A 16680-nucleotide genomic window follows, 5' to 3' on the forward strand; every position below is an offset into this window, starting at 1 on the left:
AACTATATAATCTTTATTCGAAAACAATCTTACCGCTCTAGACGCCCACCTGTAGGAGGAGTTGACGTTCGTTCGCCGTCTAATGTATTTTATAACAAAAAAAAGATTTATAGTTCGATTGATTGAAATACTAACATGGCTTATGATAACAATCATTATTCAAGTTTATGAAATGATCTAAAAATAATTACTTTTTGCCGGTTATAACGTACTTTCATTTTTTGTTGACGTGAAGATGGGAAACTTGTAGGAAATATATACATAAATTAGTACTCAAAGTGGAGGTAGTATCCAGGGGAGGAAAGATAAAATTTCCGAAGGACTAGGACATATCACGTTACCACATAAACTGCAAAGGATACACGACTTATTTTGTCGTCCCACTTGTACACTTCGTATCTACTAGCTGTGCAGCATAAGAAACTCATCCCAATTAATACGAGGTGTTGAAAACAGAAGTGAAATATATGCTACAAGTAATTAACTAAATTATTTGTTTTAAAATAACTTTTTATAAACGTCCTATTAATATATAGACATAGACTGAACATTTTTTTCTAACTTCTCAAATCTCAAATAATATGTAGGTCTCAAATCTCAAACATGCTTGTTGTTGGATTCTCTCATGTATGGGTATAACAGTATACCGAATACTTGTTAATAAGAGAGTAACCTGAAAGCATCAAAAATACGTGTTGTACAATTTTCTCCCGCACGGTATTGACATGTTCTTTATGTCGTATCTTGTTTTTCTTCTACAAAAGTCATCATGTTCATCTCTACTTATTAATTATGATATATCTTTATCGGGCAAGAGTTCCTCACATACGGTATAACGAATATATTTATGGGTCAATATATTACGTCAAGATGAATGGTATATAACATGAGATTGATCAGCGCATATATGTTGTTTTGTATTTCGTTTTGTAAGAACTTGACTGCTATATGTATAATGGATTAATCCGACAATTCTATATGTTGTTTTGGCGTATATTATTCACGTGCACCCAGACATTCTCCCAGGTCACGACCCATGCACCACCGACTTTGGGCTCAAGGGCCACTAGACTACTTTTTGTATGTTTTAATTTATAATTGGACCGCGCCTATCGATACAAAATTCGTAATTTGAAGCCCATTATTAACCACAATAAACCCACCATTAGCAGGATTAATGGAGATCAACATTTTTGTTTCGTCACATGTCTCACATACACATGGTAATGGCTCGTCTGTCAGGAGATATATGCAAGCCAAGTTACAATCTAGAACCGGGAAATATTTATTTGTCTACTTGTTCCCTCTCATCAATGAGCGTTCGAGAATAATGGCAGACAGAGAAAAGATTAACAATACTCCTTCTGTTTCATTATAAAAATCGTTTTAGGTTTCGGCACACGGATTAAAAAAATAATTAATTTTATACATTTTCTATAAAAAAACACTATTACCTATACACCTAATTATATTTTAACCAATAAAAAAAAATTTTGCATAAAATTAATAAATTTTGTATTGAAAATCGAAAATGACACTTATTTTTTAACGAATTTTTTTTTCTAAAACGACATTTAATATGAAACGAGGAAGTAATAAAGAAGAAAGCTCCAAATGGGAATTACGTATGAAATGATAATAATGTAAATAGTAGTACTATAGAATAAACATAACAAAAATCAAAGCTTTTGATTCCCCTCCCAAATCATTTCTTAATGATTCATTAATTATTTCGGACAGTTCCCAAGAGGCTTTCCACAGAGGCATCTATTGTAAGCAAACGACGCCGCTTCAAGATGACCAAAATGAGATCCCGTCGGAATCTTCCCACACAGTTGGTTATGACTCACGTCGATGTGTCCTATAAACGACGCCGTCGTAATACTCGCGGGAATCGCTCCCAGTAAACGGTTGTTCGAAAGATCCAGCACCGTGAAGTACGACCTCGGTCCAAACGTGTTCGGTATCCTTCCCGCAAGACGGTTCCCGCGCAAATTCAAATTCGAGATCGACGAAGTCATCAAACTCCCCGGAATCGCACCGGAGATCAAGTTCCCGTGGAGATCGAGCGTCGCGAGAACAGACATTTTGCCTAACGAAACCGGGATCGTACCGGTGATTCGGTTCATCCCGAGCTCAAGATCCGCGAGCCGGTAGATCCGGGTCAAAGATTCGGGTATTTGACCCGAGATTCTGTTACCGGTTAAGAGCACACGGCTCAGCATCTTTAACCGGCCGATATCTCCCGGTATGACTCCGGAGATATAATTGTTCCTCAAATCAAGATGCGATAAGCTCGTCAACCTCGTGATCGACGGAGGAATCACACCGGAGATTTTATTATCGGCGAGATTCAGCACTCTTAGCTTCGTGAGCTTCCCGATATTCGCCGGAATCACGCCGGAGATTTTATTTCCGGCGAGATCCAAATGTCTCATTGCAAGAAGATTCGTGATGCAGTTCGGAATCACGCCGGAGATTCCTTCCCAGTCGGTGATTGTAACGCCGGAGAGGTGAGTGAGTTTACACAACGCCGGCGAGATGGTGCCGGTCATGAACCCCTTCCGTTTCGCCCTTTGGAAAATCGGCTCCTCCGATACTCCGCGGAGGGTGATGCCGGAGACTCGGCGGCTTTTGGGGTCGCAGCTCACGCCGTACCACCCGTTGCAGCAGTCTTGGCCTTTCCATGTTTTGAATACGCCAATGTAAGGCTCGTTGAGCTTTGCTCGGAACTCGAGAAGCGCCGCTCGTTCGGAAGGGAGACAAGCTTGGACCACCGTGGGGGCACCGGCGAGAAGCAGTACGGCGATGCTGGTTAATACAATCACTAACGCATTCTTAGCATCCATGGCTCCCGTTTACAAGACTGACTATAAAAGTAAATATAATATCGAAGAATCTTGGTGTGATGTGTTTATGAGCTTACACAGGTTTGACATGGAGACGACTTAACGAGTATGGTGTTGTATTTATAGGTGCAACACGACGAAACAATACTTTTTGTTAGTGCATATTGCTTCGTTGAACCTTCTCGTTTATATTAATTAATAATACACTTTGATCATAGTATGATCAGTTTTATTTAATTGTCAATATAATCAAATGATACTAATTAATAACATGGTTATGTTCTTGTTTCTGTTGCTTGGCTGTACTAATAGTTCCAAGATATAGATTAGATAAATCCTATATACATTATTTGATAAGTGATTTGCTAGAACTTCTCTATAATCAATTTTATAAAAAAAATGTGACATGACTACTAAAATTGATGACATGGTCTATAGCTAAATATGATATGAATAATTACATTTAATGTTGATTTATATTTTTGTTAAATTTTATAATAAATATAGTAATATTCATACATTATATTTACTGTTAATCTATATTTTTGGTAAACTTCTACAATATAGTAATAACTCTTACATTATCATTAAATATATATATATTCAAATGTAACGTTACAAATTTTGAAATATTATTTAATTCTATTTTTATAATTATACAAATTTTATCACTAAAACTTTCAAAGTTTTCAACAATTTTTTTTTAAAATTATATATTTTAATTGTAATATTATTAGTTTCTTTTATATATCTACAAATTTTATAAATACTATTTAGTTTTAATTTTTGATAATCATATGATTTATATATCAATTTTTTTATTAATTTTTACAAGTTGATTTAATATATTTAATCAAAATAAATAGATTAAAAATATCTGGTATTATAATTTTGAATTATACAGATATATTCTTAAATATAATTTAAGAAAATTATGTTTTTATCTTAATTTTATGTTTAATTAAATCAAATTTCTATTAAAATATTAGTAAAAGTAATAAAAAAATATTTAAAAATATAATTTAAATTTAAAAATCTATTACTGCACATGATCTAGAAAACACCTAGTCCCCAATACATTATTTGCAAAGTAATTTTGACTCATGTGCTCTCTATATTCAGTTTCACTAAATAAATATGATATAACATACTAAAAATAAAAACATGGCTTATGGTTAAATGTGACATGGACAATTACATTTAATGGTTATTTATATTTTTGGTAATTCTTTTAGAATATGGGAGTAAATTATACAATATCATTAAAGTAAATCTATTCAAATATGACACTGAATAATATAATAATATTTTACAAATTTTGAAATATTATTTATTTCTATTTTTTATAATTATACAATTTTATTACTAAAAAGGATTTCAATTATTTTTACAATTTTTAAAAATATATATTTTTAATCGTAATATAATTATTTATTTTATATATCTGCAAATTTTAAAATATTGTTTAGTTTTAATTTTTGATCATTATACAACTTTGTATCAATTTTTTTTTTGTTAATTTATACAAGTTGATTTAATATATTATCCAAAAGAAATAGATAAAAAATCTATCTAAGTTACTAATTTTAAATATATACATATTTATTCTTAAATATAATTTAAAATAAACAAAAATGTTCATTTTATCTTCATTTTATGTTCAATTAAATCAAAATTTAGATTAAAATATATGTAAAAATAATAAAATCTAAATTAATAATAAACTTTTATTTTATATATAATTTAATTTTTTTATTACTGCACCACGGTGTACGAAAACACCCTAGTTAATAATATAGATACTAATAACATGGTCTTGTAGTAAATCACGGTTTATCAAAATTCATGGTCGGCCCTGAAAAAAGGATAGCAAACGTGATACAGAGATTTGGCAGTTGTGTTAATGGTGATTTAGAAGGAAGTGAGATAAGCCAGAAGAGCGACATTAATGGAATTGACGTTTTCGAAACTTAACTCATGTGCACGCATGTGCTTGAGTTCTTCTTCCTCATCACCCAGCCTCCTCTTCATTTCAATTTCCGTATATCTTATCTATTAATAATAGAAATCCAAGTAAATGTTTGTAACTTCTTATGCAATTTACAAAAATGTTTGTAATTTCTTATCCTAATAATATGTCTTTCTATCTTAAAAATTAAATTATTTTATTAAAGAAAATATCTATTTTAAAGCAAATATCTGTTTTAAAGCAAAAATGTACTGAAGCAAATCCGTTTAGGGTTTGTATATTGATTTTGTGAATGAATAAATATATAATTTTGTAGATCCGTATGTATATATATCAGATTCAAAAACTATATTTTCTATTTGAAAACATGCTTATCATATAAAAATAATTTTCCTAATCCTAAAAAACGCATAAAAATTTAATAGACTTCGAGAATTAATGTAATGAATCACTGTTTACACGTAAATGGGAGATGAAAACACGTAAATGAGAAGTATTGTAAGATAATGACTAATAATTAATGTTAGCCACTCCGTTCTAGCGTAAATGCTACTTGTTAAATTACATCTATACTATTAAAACTGAAGAAAATATAAAAAATCTACTTATAAAAAGTTGTTGGATCAATTAGTTATTAACTTAAACCATTATCTACGACCATTGTTTATACTTTCTAAAATAATGTTTATAATACTTTCCTTAACCGTGAATTCAAGCCGGTTTGTATTATATACATTGGTCAAAACAATAATTAATTCATGCACAAACGGCTATTCACAGCTGGGACTACACTGCATGTATATAATATACAACTAATCATTTTTAACATACACCTAATATTAGTCTCATACTACTATTTAATCAGCACAATCGATCATTTGTTGTTCATTTGCAACATAATCTGGAGTAAAAGAATTGGAAAATAAATATTTATGAAAACTAACATAATGACACCAAAATATTAATTTATTAAACCTATGTATCAATATTCAAAATAGATCATTCAAATATCATGCATATTTTCAATACAAACCAAAACTCTATATCCTAAACCATATACATCATTTACATATTTGAATATTATTTTTCGCCTATAATATTATTCATCAATCAAAAATTAATACATATACAAAAATTAAAAATATTATTTATTTTGTTATTTTATACATAAAATTTATATGACAATTATGAGTGTTTAAGATTATTTTAAAAAGTATCATAAAAATTAAATTTTAAATGTAAAATAAAGTACAAACTTATGATATGTTATCAATAATAAAAATAAACTAATAGTATCATATCAATAAATTTTTTATATTATCATTTTAGTTGAATGCCATGATAAAAATTTCATCAAAATCTAAGGAATCACAAGTTTATACAACATTAAAAATTATATGAGCAATGCAACTAAAAATTAAAAATATTATCAGATATTATATGTTTTTATTGGATCAATGGTATTAGATCGCGGGTTAATAGTGAATTTTTGAGTTTTTATCGGAGTTTATCTTATTTTTAATTAATGATTTTTCATAAAATCTGAACCGCATTATATACAAAATATTGAATCTATGGATTCAACCATGGGTCTGAATCAAATATTTTTTAAACCCAAACATTATTATAGAACAATTGTTAAACTATTTTTATTAATAAATGAAAAACAAACCGGCGCTTTCTAAGCGTGGATCAAAATCTAGTGTTTATTATTGTTGCATTTAACAATAAACACTTAGATTGTTAAATGGTTTGTTAAATATGGTCTAAGCATTAACGAGCCTTTATATGATCATGGTGATAGAACAATTTTTATAATTTTGAAGTTCTACAATATTTCCGCTATAATGCATTAATAAAGTCATTTAGATTCAAAGTTAAAAAAAATTAATTATTGGAAAAATGAATTCATAGACAAAAATGGATTTTTATTACTTTCTACGTGATTAAAAAACTGGAGTAGGAGCATTAAATACAATTTTAAAAAATCTTATTCTTATTATTTTTGAAATAATTGATCCGATTAATATTCACCTTAAACAAATCATAAAACTATCACTGCCCATGATGTATTTCGTGATGATACTTGGGAGGGACAAACAACATAAGGGGGAGGGGGGGGGGGGGGTGTTATTGGAATCAGAATTCGGAAGGAGTTTAGTGATTTTAAAGGTTGACAGACTTTTAGAAGTTAAGTAGAGTTACAAATATTGTGTAAATTTCCATCAAATATGTATTGATTTCAATATATTTTTATTGATTATTATAGATTTGCACAATATTTTTTTTTTCAAGGTTTCTCCTTATAAGGAATGTATAACAATCTTTCTAGAATTTTTCCAAAACAAAATCTTAATGTAAACTATATATATAAACATCACGTAATTGACACAATGATAGACATCTTGATAAATCAGTTCTCGCTGTTATTGGTTTCTCGTTTCAGCATAATATATCTTTGAGATACCAGCAATATATGTGTTGAAGAGTTGGTGGCTACATTTCTCCTAACTATTGGTCTGAGTTCAAAATATTGTTACACAATAGACATGTTCAAGAGATCACTATTTGACACTAGTGAGAACTTTCATAAGGTTCTAAAATCATTGAATACGCTAATAATTAGAGAAACATGATAGCTTCTAATGTGGACACATGCAATAGGAAATGGAAGTCATTAGTGTTAATGAGACAGATTGTTTTTATTGGTATTATGGTTTGGTATGTTCACGTAGACAGATACTTTTTATGGTACTGCTTCTTTGTGCTATGGTTTGTTCTTTGTTTCGTTATGACTATACATGAAAGATTTTTCTGTTTAGTTTTCATTGACTTTTTGTTTTTCGAGACACCATTCTAACAAAAGAAAGATTATATCATAGGCCAAACAGAAGATATATCATGCTATATATGTATGTTCTTACTGTTACACAGATTTCTAAAATCTTATAAGTACACTTGATATTTTCAAAATCTAGATTATGAGTAAAAATATAAAGAATTTACCTCCCAATAAACATAGATTTTAAAAGAATAGAAAAATCAATAATAACTAAACTTTTTGAATAACAAAAGATTTGAATAAAATTTAAAAGTCCTCAAACCAATAACAATAGATTTTGGAAAGATTTCAGAAGTTTATAAACCAATAACAATAGATTCTTAAAATTTAATAATTCCTCTAGAATTCTTAAGCCAATAACCCCCGTAAATTTCTTTCAATTTGTGTATTGTTATACCAAAATCTCCTTCTTAATTTGTAAATATGTAATTCTTTGAAAATACTTTTCTTTATAGAAAATACATATAAGGAAGAAGAAAATAAGAATATGTCTGATATGTAAAGAAAAAAATCTGTTAAGGAATAAGATTTCTTCCTCTTTTTTTTATCAAGGAATAATATCTCTTAAATTACCATATATCATATTTTTGACCACACACGTCTTACATGATTTACGGAAATCATGAATTTTCGAGTTATCGTTATAATTTACCTTATTAATTTGTTAACTGATAAGATTGGAATGTGTTTAGTTTTTAATTAGTTTCAAATGATAAGTTGTTTTCAAAGTTTCTAAATTACTTAGCTAAACAGATAATAAGACGTATATCTTATTTGTTTATTGACATATTTGTAATATTATTACAACTAACCTAAAAACAAAATATTGATTTAAACGGGTTTGAAAATGGACATATTTTTTACAAAATAAATTCTTGTGCAATAACCTAAAAACAAAATATTGATTTAAATAGCATGATAGTAACATTCTATACTTTTAAGATCAAAGCTCAGCGCACAAACACTTTTTAGACCAGTCATGCGTTTATCATCTGATTGTAAATTCAAATTCAGTATACCTCTTCAAGAGGATTTATATGTTCGAAAAATGCATCACAGTCGGGGTTGTAACGTTATGCGATAGCTAGCAAATAATATCTGGCGCCTGGTAGTATTAAGACATGCACCTACTTCTTACGTTTACAACATTTACATTTACGTAAAATATATATAATGTTAACTCGAAAACAATCTTACCCCTCTAGATGCCCACATGTAGGAGTAGACGTTCGTTCGCCGTCTAAAAGTATTTTATTGCATAAAAATGATGCATAGTTCGATTGATTGAAATACTAACATGGCTTATGATAACAATCATTATTCAAGTTTATCAAATGATCTAAAATCATTACCTTTTGCCGGTTATAATGTACTTTCATATTTTGTTGACGTGAAAATGAGAAATTTGTGGGAAATATATACATAAATTAGGACTCAAAATGAAGGTCGTATCCAGGGGAGGAAAGAAGAAATTTCCCAAGGACTTGGACATAGCACGTTTCTAAACAACTCTGTTTACGACTCTTGCATTTATATGTATATGATAATAATTATTACTTTTTAGTTTTTAGATATTCAACAGACAAATCTAATCAAGAAAAAAAAATTGGCAACCAAAGCAAAGTTTATTTATTTCAAATAAGAAGAAAGGTACATTCAAAGGGGAATATTAATCCCCAAATCTTAAATAATACATATCATGACTTCAAAGTTTATCACCTCGAAGCCTTTTAGCAAGCATGATATCATTACACATGATAGTCACTCGCTTGGCATGTATGGCAAACAAATTGGCGTCATGAAAGAACTCAACGAGAAAAGCTTCAGCTGCTTCTTGGAGAGCATCAATAGCGATGCCCTGGAAACGTAACTCTGCCTTTAAACTCTGGCCTATTTCTTTCACCAATCTTTCGAATGGAAGTTTTGGGATCAGTGGATATGTGTTCTTCTGATACATTCTGATCTCTCTTAGCGCCACAGTTCCTGGCCTGTACCTATACGGCTTCTTAATGCTACGGTTACCGGGTGTTACTCTCATCATATTGGTAATCCGCGGAGGGCGACTAGTTCCTGGGGGCATCATCCAAGCTTTCTGTTTGGAACGAACCATTATGAACAAAAAAAATTTGAAATGTGAAAACTTAGATTTGATTGTGAAAGATGCTTCTTGAGAATTTGTGTGTGGTTGAAGACATATATTTATTTACAGAGGATTTATGGAAATTAGGAAAAATATCTTTGTTCAAGGAAGTTTAAGATGGTTCTTATCTCCATTGAAAATATTTGACCAACAAAAACCATGAAATTTTTTTACTTTTTAAGAAAAAATAATTGTTTATTTCCTCTAAAACCAACGTTCAATATATTTTTCTTTTCAGATTGTGATAGGTGGTGATTTGCGATGATTAATAAGAATCAAAATACATAAACTGAAATTTAAGAAAAGCTTATCCCCATTTTATAACATAGGAAAATTATCAAATTTTCTTCTAAATTAGTTTTGAGAAAATATATATTAGTATAAATAATAACTGTCAAGGGAAAATATGAAATTAGTGTTCATAACGTTAAAATGATTTAAAAAATAAAGACCATGGTTTTGCTTCAAAATACAAAATCAAAAAAAAAATAGATAAAGAACCAAGAAATGATAATCATTTCTACACTGAATTTCATATCCATGTTAGTGAGAACTATGGGGTTTAATCCACGCTACAAAGAAATCATTTTTAATAAATTTTGACCATATTTTGGATTGTTAAAAATTCAATATTGCCCATGTTCTTGTTTCAATATGCAAAAAAAAAGACAAATAACCAACAAAATGATATTCCCTTTGTTTTTTTTAATAAATGACGTTTTGAATATTGTTTGTTCCAAATTACATGATTTTCAATTTCAATGTAAAATTATTATGATTTTATTTTTTCTATTCTGCATATTATTTTTCTATTGTTGATTATGGTTAGAAAGATAATTAATGAAGTTTTTGTTCAGAAAATGTATAAAATTAAATGGTTTCCTAAACGGTTGTACAACTACAAAGCGTCAAATGAAAAAAAAAACGAAAGAAGTATTTTTTTTTCTAAACTGAATTCTGTATCCGCATTAATGAGAATGTATAAAATACAATAAAATGTAACAAAATAAATATTTTCTTAATCGGTGTGTACAACTATAAAGCGTCAAATGGAAAAAACGAAAATAGTGCTTTTTTCTAAACTGAATTCCATGTCCGTGTTAATGAGAATGTATAAAATACAATCAAATGTAGAAAATTAAATGTTTTCTTAATCGGTGTATACAACTACAAATCGTCAAATGAAAAAAAAAAACGAAAAGAGTACTTTTTCTAAACTGAATTCCATGTCCGTATTAATGAGAATGTATAAAGTATAATCAAATGTAGAAAATTAAATGTTTTCTTAATCGGTGTGTACAACTACAAAGCGTCAAATGGAAAAAACGAAAAGAGTACTTTTCTAAACTGAATTTCATGTCCTTGTTAATGAGAATTTATAAAGTACAATCAAATGTAGAAAATTAATTTTTTTCTTAATCGGTGTGTACAACTATAAAGCGTCAAGTGAAAAAAGCGGAGGGATTACTTTTTTTCTAAACTGAATTACATGTCCGCGTGAAGAGAGTTTAATAATTTTAAACTGATTTGGAAGTTAAGATTTACTTTACGAGCAATTTAATTTATTTTTGAGCAATTCACCAATGTTTATATGGAAACATATGATTTGTTTGTAATATGTTTTGACCATATCTTCATAGCACAAACAAATTTTATGGGCTATTTATAATGTTTATATGTTAAAATCATCTTGACTTAGAACATCTGTTCAACAAAATACAATACTCACATTAAATACTGAGACTCTTTATGTTATATAAATCTCAAATAACAAATCATCGATGTGGTATTAAAATATACTAGATTTTGACCCGCGCTTTGAAAGTGCGGAATAACATTTTAGTTAAATTTTCGATTTAAAAGTTACTAATTTTTCTGATCTGAATTTTAATATTTGAGTTTAAGATATTTAACTGAGAATAATTCATTTTAACATCTCATAGTGATGGACATCCGAATTTTAGGTCATGTCAATTAGGTTAATTCAGTTTTCAAGTAATTGGGTTTGGGATGTTAAGACCCATTTATGAACCATAACTTTTCGAATCAGATCAATTCGGATGATGTTGAGTTCGTGTCGGGTTTTTATTTTTTCAAAAAACCCGAAGTGAACCAAATTAGAAATAGTTTGGGTTTATTTGGGTATTTATTTGGGTCTAAAGCCAAAAATTCCAAAATCACCAAAAAAACCTGAGTTAAACCTCAAAAAACTGAAAAACCAGATAATTCATGTAATTTGGATTTTGGATATTTTTTATTAAAAGTTTATATTAGATATATAAATTAATAATATTATGTTGATTTTCCGTTTGGTTTTAGCTCTTTGGGTTTAGAAAAGTAGAAATCATTCAGATTTTTGTATATTTTTATCCAGTTTTAGTTCCGGACTTTTTGGTTCGGTTTTAGTTTGTTTTTCAGATATTGGATAATATGTCCACGACTACATTCTAATTAGTTTTCTTATCTACATGTTAATATCTATCTTACTAAAACATGATCACTCATGAATTTCCTAAGAATACCTTCCTCATTTATTCAATACCCACTTCATTTTAAACCTCTACAATGGTTTGTTTTAAAAAATTCAACATCCTACCCCACAACTTTTATTTCATATTATTTGTTTTTCTTACAATATAATAATTACATATTAATAATTAACTTAAAAATAAAATAACATAACTTTTAATAATAATTATTTTCAATTATTATAATTAGCTTACTTTTTAAATAATACAAAAATAAATATTAATAAAACAATTAAAATTAAGAATATATTCATTTTTAAGTTAGATTTTTACCTAATTTTATTTTTAAAAATACGAAAATTAATATTATTAAAACAACTAAAATTAAGAAACTTTAAATACACATGATACAAACACACATTGTTAAGAGTAAAATGATTATTATTAGCATCTATTTAACAAAAAAGAAAGGTTTAAAACACTTAAATAGTTGCTTATAGTAAAAATGATGTTTTTTTCTGTATCCAAACGAAATGAGAGTAGTCTCTATTTATAGATTTAAAAAATCTTGAATTTGATATAATTTTCATATTTTTAAATAAAAAATTATTATATAATAAATGTGTTTGAATTATTGGGTGGGGATAAAAATAAGGGTGAATTGGTTTAAAACCCTAAAAAAATGAAAATACCTATGATGTGACAAGTTTGTATCTATGGAGAAAGATATAACATTGTAGGATTTAGGGTATTTGGTTAATTAGGGTAAAAGTCTAGTGTATAGGGTGCAATTTCCCTAAAAATAAAAGCAATCTGCTCAGCCAACCACATCGCAACACGTGGCACGGTGGCCCACAAAAAATTTTCTTTTAGCTGTTGAAACTATACAACGCTTGTTGATGCCACATCATTGTACACAGGTTTACAACACTCTCATTGTATGGGATTAAACAGTTGACAGAGAGTTTCCACACCCTCATTTCACATGGTCTAAGACTATGTACAATAGATTCAACACACAACACCCTCCACATCATCTTCTCTTTCTTCCACATCAGTTTATCTTACTTCCACTTAATAATTCAACACCCACTCATTTTTTATACTTTACAATGGTTTGTTTAATAAAATTCAACATCTTACCCTACCATTTTTATTTTCCATATTTTTGTTTTGTTTTACATCTTTTATTTTGTAATTACATATAAATAATAACTATTAGTTTAAACTAAATTAAAATATTTAAAAGTTGTATAAATGACTAATTAATTTATGTTTAATTTTATAATTTCAATAAAAAATATCAATTATTAAATAAAAAAAATATAAAGAGCTGTTAATAAAAAAAATAGAATTACAAAAAATTTAAAATTCAATACAATACATTAATAAGCATACAACACAAATAATAAAACATATAGCATAATTAATATAATAAATTCAACTCGCAAACTTAGAAATATTTCTAACCACGGAATATTAGAAAGGTTTTGGTTGGGATCCATTTTTTCAAAGAAGATAAAAAAAATATAAAAACAGAGTTATGAGAGGTTAAAGATGATTTTTTTTCTCTGTCCAAATCTAATGAAACAAGTCTCTATTTATAGAGTATGAAAAGTGATAAATTTTGATATAATTTTCTTAAATGCATAATTTAATATATAATAATTGAATCAAATAAATATAGAAGGAGAAAAAAAGTTTAACACAACCAATTAAAAAAAAGTCATGACCCACACTTTTGTCTCTCGACCAATAGGAGGAGCCCATGCTACAATCTCTCTCCTCTCAAACAAACTTTTTTTTTAAAACTGCAATCTATGTTTCCAAATAAATCTTTTGTTTTTAACTCAATATATGTTTCCAAACAAACTTTTTTTAATCTGCAATCCATGTTTCTAGACAAACTTTTTTTTTTAAACTGTAATCTATGTTTCTAAACAATTTTTTTTTTAAATGTTATTCATGTTTCCAAACAAATCTAATTTGTACTTGAGTTTTAATAAGATAGATTATTATGGATACGTTGGCCCAAAAAAGAATTATTATGGATAAGAAATTAGTCCCAGTTTTATAATATTTTGTAACTGTTGTAAGAAATACGTTTACAAACAAATCTTAAATAAATTGTAGCAAAGAAGTGTGAAGCATGCCCAGTTCATTGGCAAGAAAAATGCAAAAAGGCTACAAGACATACTTTTACGCACGTGGAAGGTTTTGACAAAATGCTTTATTAGGTTAGGCTCTTTTGTACTTTATACATGGGTTTGGTGGATTTGGTTTTGAAAGTTAAACACACTTAACAATGATTTTATCATCATTATATTATTACTTGCTGATGTAAACAACTCGACTTTCCAACACTACTGCAAAACAACTCTGGCGAATGATGAATCCCACACGAAAATCTATCTTCTACGAACAAATCTGGTTTTGTCAGAAAGTTTTCTTTAGCTTTTAACTAAGGTATATGACTCATATGTTTTCTAAGATACCTATTCTTCTGAGACTGGGGATCAAAACGAGTAAATGTTTTTTGCGAGTATTTTCTTCTCCACGGCAAAGACTTGAAAGCATCCATATCTTTTTGGTATCTACGACCTTTTGGTTTGTTGACTGACTTGAAGAGACCTTTTGTTGTTGTTGTTACTTGTTGCTAAGCATTAACGTACGTACCAAACTACCCATCTATTAGCGTAGATGTTTCTGTGAGCATCTTAATTGGTCATACGCATTTGATACATAGACAATTATTAGTCACTAACATACGCGCTCCCAAGTTCGAACTTAGGTTAGGAAACAATTCGGTTTCAATATTTATTATATTATCAAAGTTCTGACTGCAATACTTAGACCTTGATTGGTAGAACATTATCATTAGCATTATGTTTTACATTATCCAATCAACATTTGTTGTAAAAACATTTAGAAAAACATTTACAAAATACTAATGCTCTCCAAATGTTATCTAGTCAATGTTTTCATATAAAGCTTTTAGAAGAATATTTGCATTTGTAATTTATAAAATTAAGAAAAAATATATAACTAATTCATTTATGTTTATTCAATGATATCATAAAATTATTTTTATTCAGAAAATAAAATTTTGATTTCTAAAATAAATTTACAATAAAAACATGTTTTTAAATAGTATTTCACATTTAAAATATAATTTAATTATTTAATTATTTTTTAAATAACTTTTTTATGTAAGCATAATTATTAAATAAAATAAATAAATTATATATATATAATTTTATATAATAATATATATATATTAGAAATATAATAATATATATATTAGAAATATATTCATTAAAACAAATATATTAATATTATATAATAATTTTTATAATAATTTTAAATAACATATTCATATTGCTCTACCAATCATTCTATTAAACAGTTTAGCAAAAATATACAACTTCTGCAGCATACAGCTTCTATAGTATGTTTGTTTTTAAACATATTCTAATTATTTAAATTGAGATTCATTCAGTAAATTTAATTTTAAACTATGATTCTTTAATGTGTCAAGAATTTAAAATTCCTAGCCGTATTGAGAATTTCAATATTATAGCATTTTGTTTATATTTATGTTTCAATATAATAAGCTAAATGTTCACTAGTAAAATATACATATTTATTAAAAATCTTTTATTTGCAAGTTTTAAATTCTTCTTCATTTTTATTAGTTTAAGTGTAGGAAAATTCATAGTGTTCTCTAGTTTTGTCAATAAAATTAGAAGTTTGAGAGGAATTAAATCTAGTAGCATATCTATACTATATTAAAAGGGTTATATGAGGAGTAGAGAGGATGTCCACGTAGGATAGAAAAATCAACCAATCAGAGAACCCGAAGTTGCCACGTCATCTCATTTATTTTTTCGAAAAAAATGAAAAAACAATGCGAAGGAAAGGATCGAACCCGGGTTAGTATGACATAAATATAGGACAGTTACCACTAAGCAATTGAGACTTTCTTGAACACATATACAAGAATCACTAAGTATGTAATCACAAACTCTTACGTACAATTACAATAATATGAATTAAACTTTCAAGACTACGATACTCTGTTTTGTAAAAAAAAAAAAGTAAGTGACTAAGCTAATATATTCTTTGAATGTGTGAGAACATTGACAAATATGAAAAATCATAGAGTTCTTTTCATGAGAATCCAACTAAATAAGATAAAAAACAATTAGAGTTACAAATATTTAATTACCATTTTATTCAATTTTGATTAATTTCAAATTGTAATAATGTATCTTTTTGGAGTTACAAAAAATAATGTTCTTTCTTTATTACACTAGCATTATATATAGATTCTATTTACACAAATAAATATATAACAACATAAGCTTGCTTTCCCCGATTTATATGAAAACGTTTTAAGTTATCCACCAAAA

General features: G+C 27.9%; 2 protein-coding genes across 2 annotated transcripts; both read right to left on the reverse strand.

Annotated features, from left to right (window-relative positions):
* Positions 1-140: 140 nt before the first annotated feature.
* LOC103846618 (DNA damage-repair/toleration protein DRT100-like) lies at positions 141-8258 on the reverse strand. Its single transcript, XM_033281568.1, has one exon. It carries the CDS (start codon positions 2847-2849, stop codon positions 1728-1730), a length of 1122 nt encoding a protein of 373 aa, XP_033137459.1. The 5' UTR covers positions 2850-8258; the 3' UTR covers positions 141-1727.
* A 1107-nt stretch (positions 8259-9365) lies between these two features.
* LOC103846619 (histone H3.3) lies at positions 9366-9770 on the reverse strand. Its single transcript, XM_009123577.3, has one exon. The coding sequence runs from the start codon at positions 9768-9770 to the stop codon at positions 9366-9368; it is 405 nt and encodes a 134-aa protein (XP_009121825.1).
* Between the last annotated feature and the right edge of the window lie 6910 nt (positions 9771-16680).

The sequence above is a fragment of the Brassica rapa genome, chromosome A10 (assembly GCF_000309985.2).
Source record: "Brassica rapa cultivar Chiifu-401-42 chromosome A10, CAAS_Brap_v3.01, whole genome shotgun sequence".
NCBI lineage: Eukaryota > Viridiplantae > Streptophyta > Magnoliopsida > Brassicales > Brassicaceae > Brassica > Brassica rapa.

Coding starts and splice junctions, on each gene's coding strand:
- LOC103846618 (XM_033281568.1), bottom strand. CDS start 2,849: ATGGATGCTAAGAATGCGTTAGTGATTGTATTAACCAGCATCGCCGTA.
- LOC103846619 (XM_009123577.3), bottom strand. CDS start 9,770: ATGGTTCGTTCCAAACAGAAAGCTTGGATGATGCCCCCAGGAACTAGT.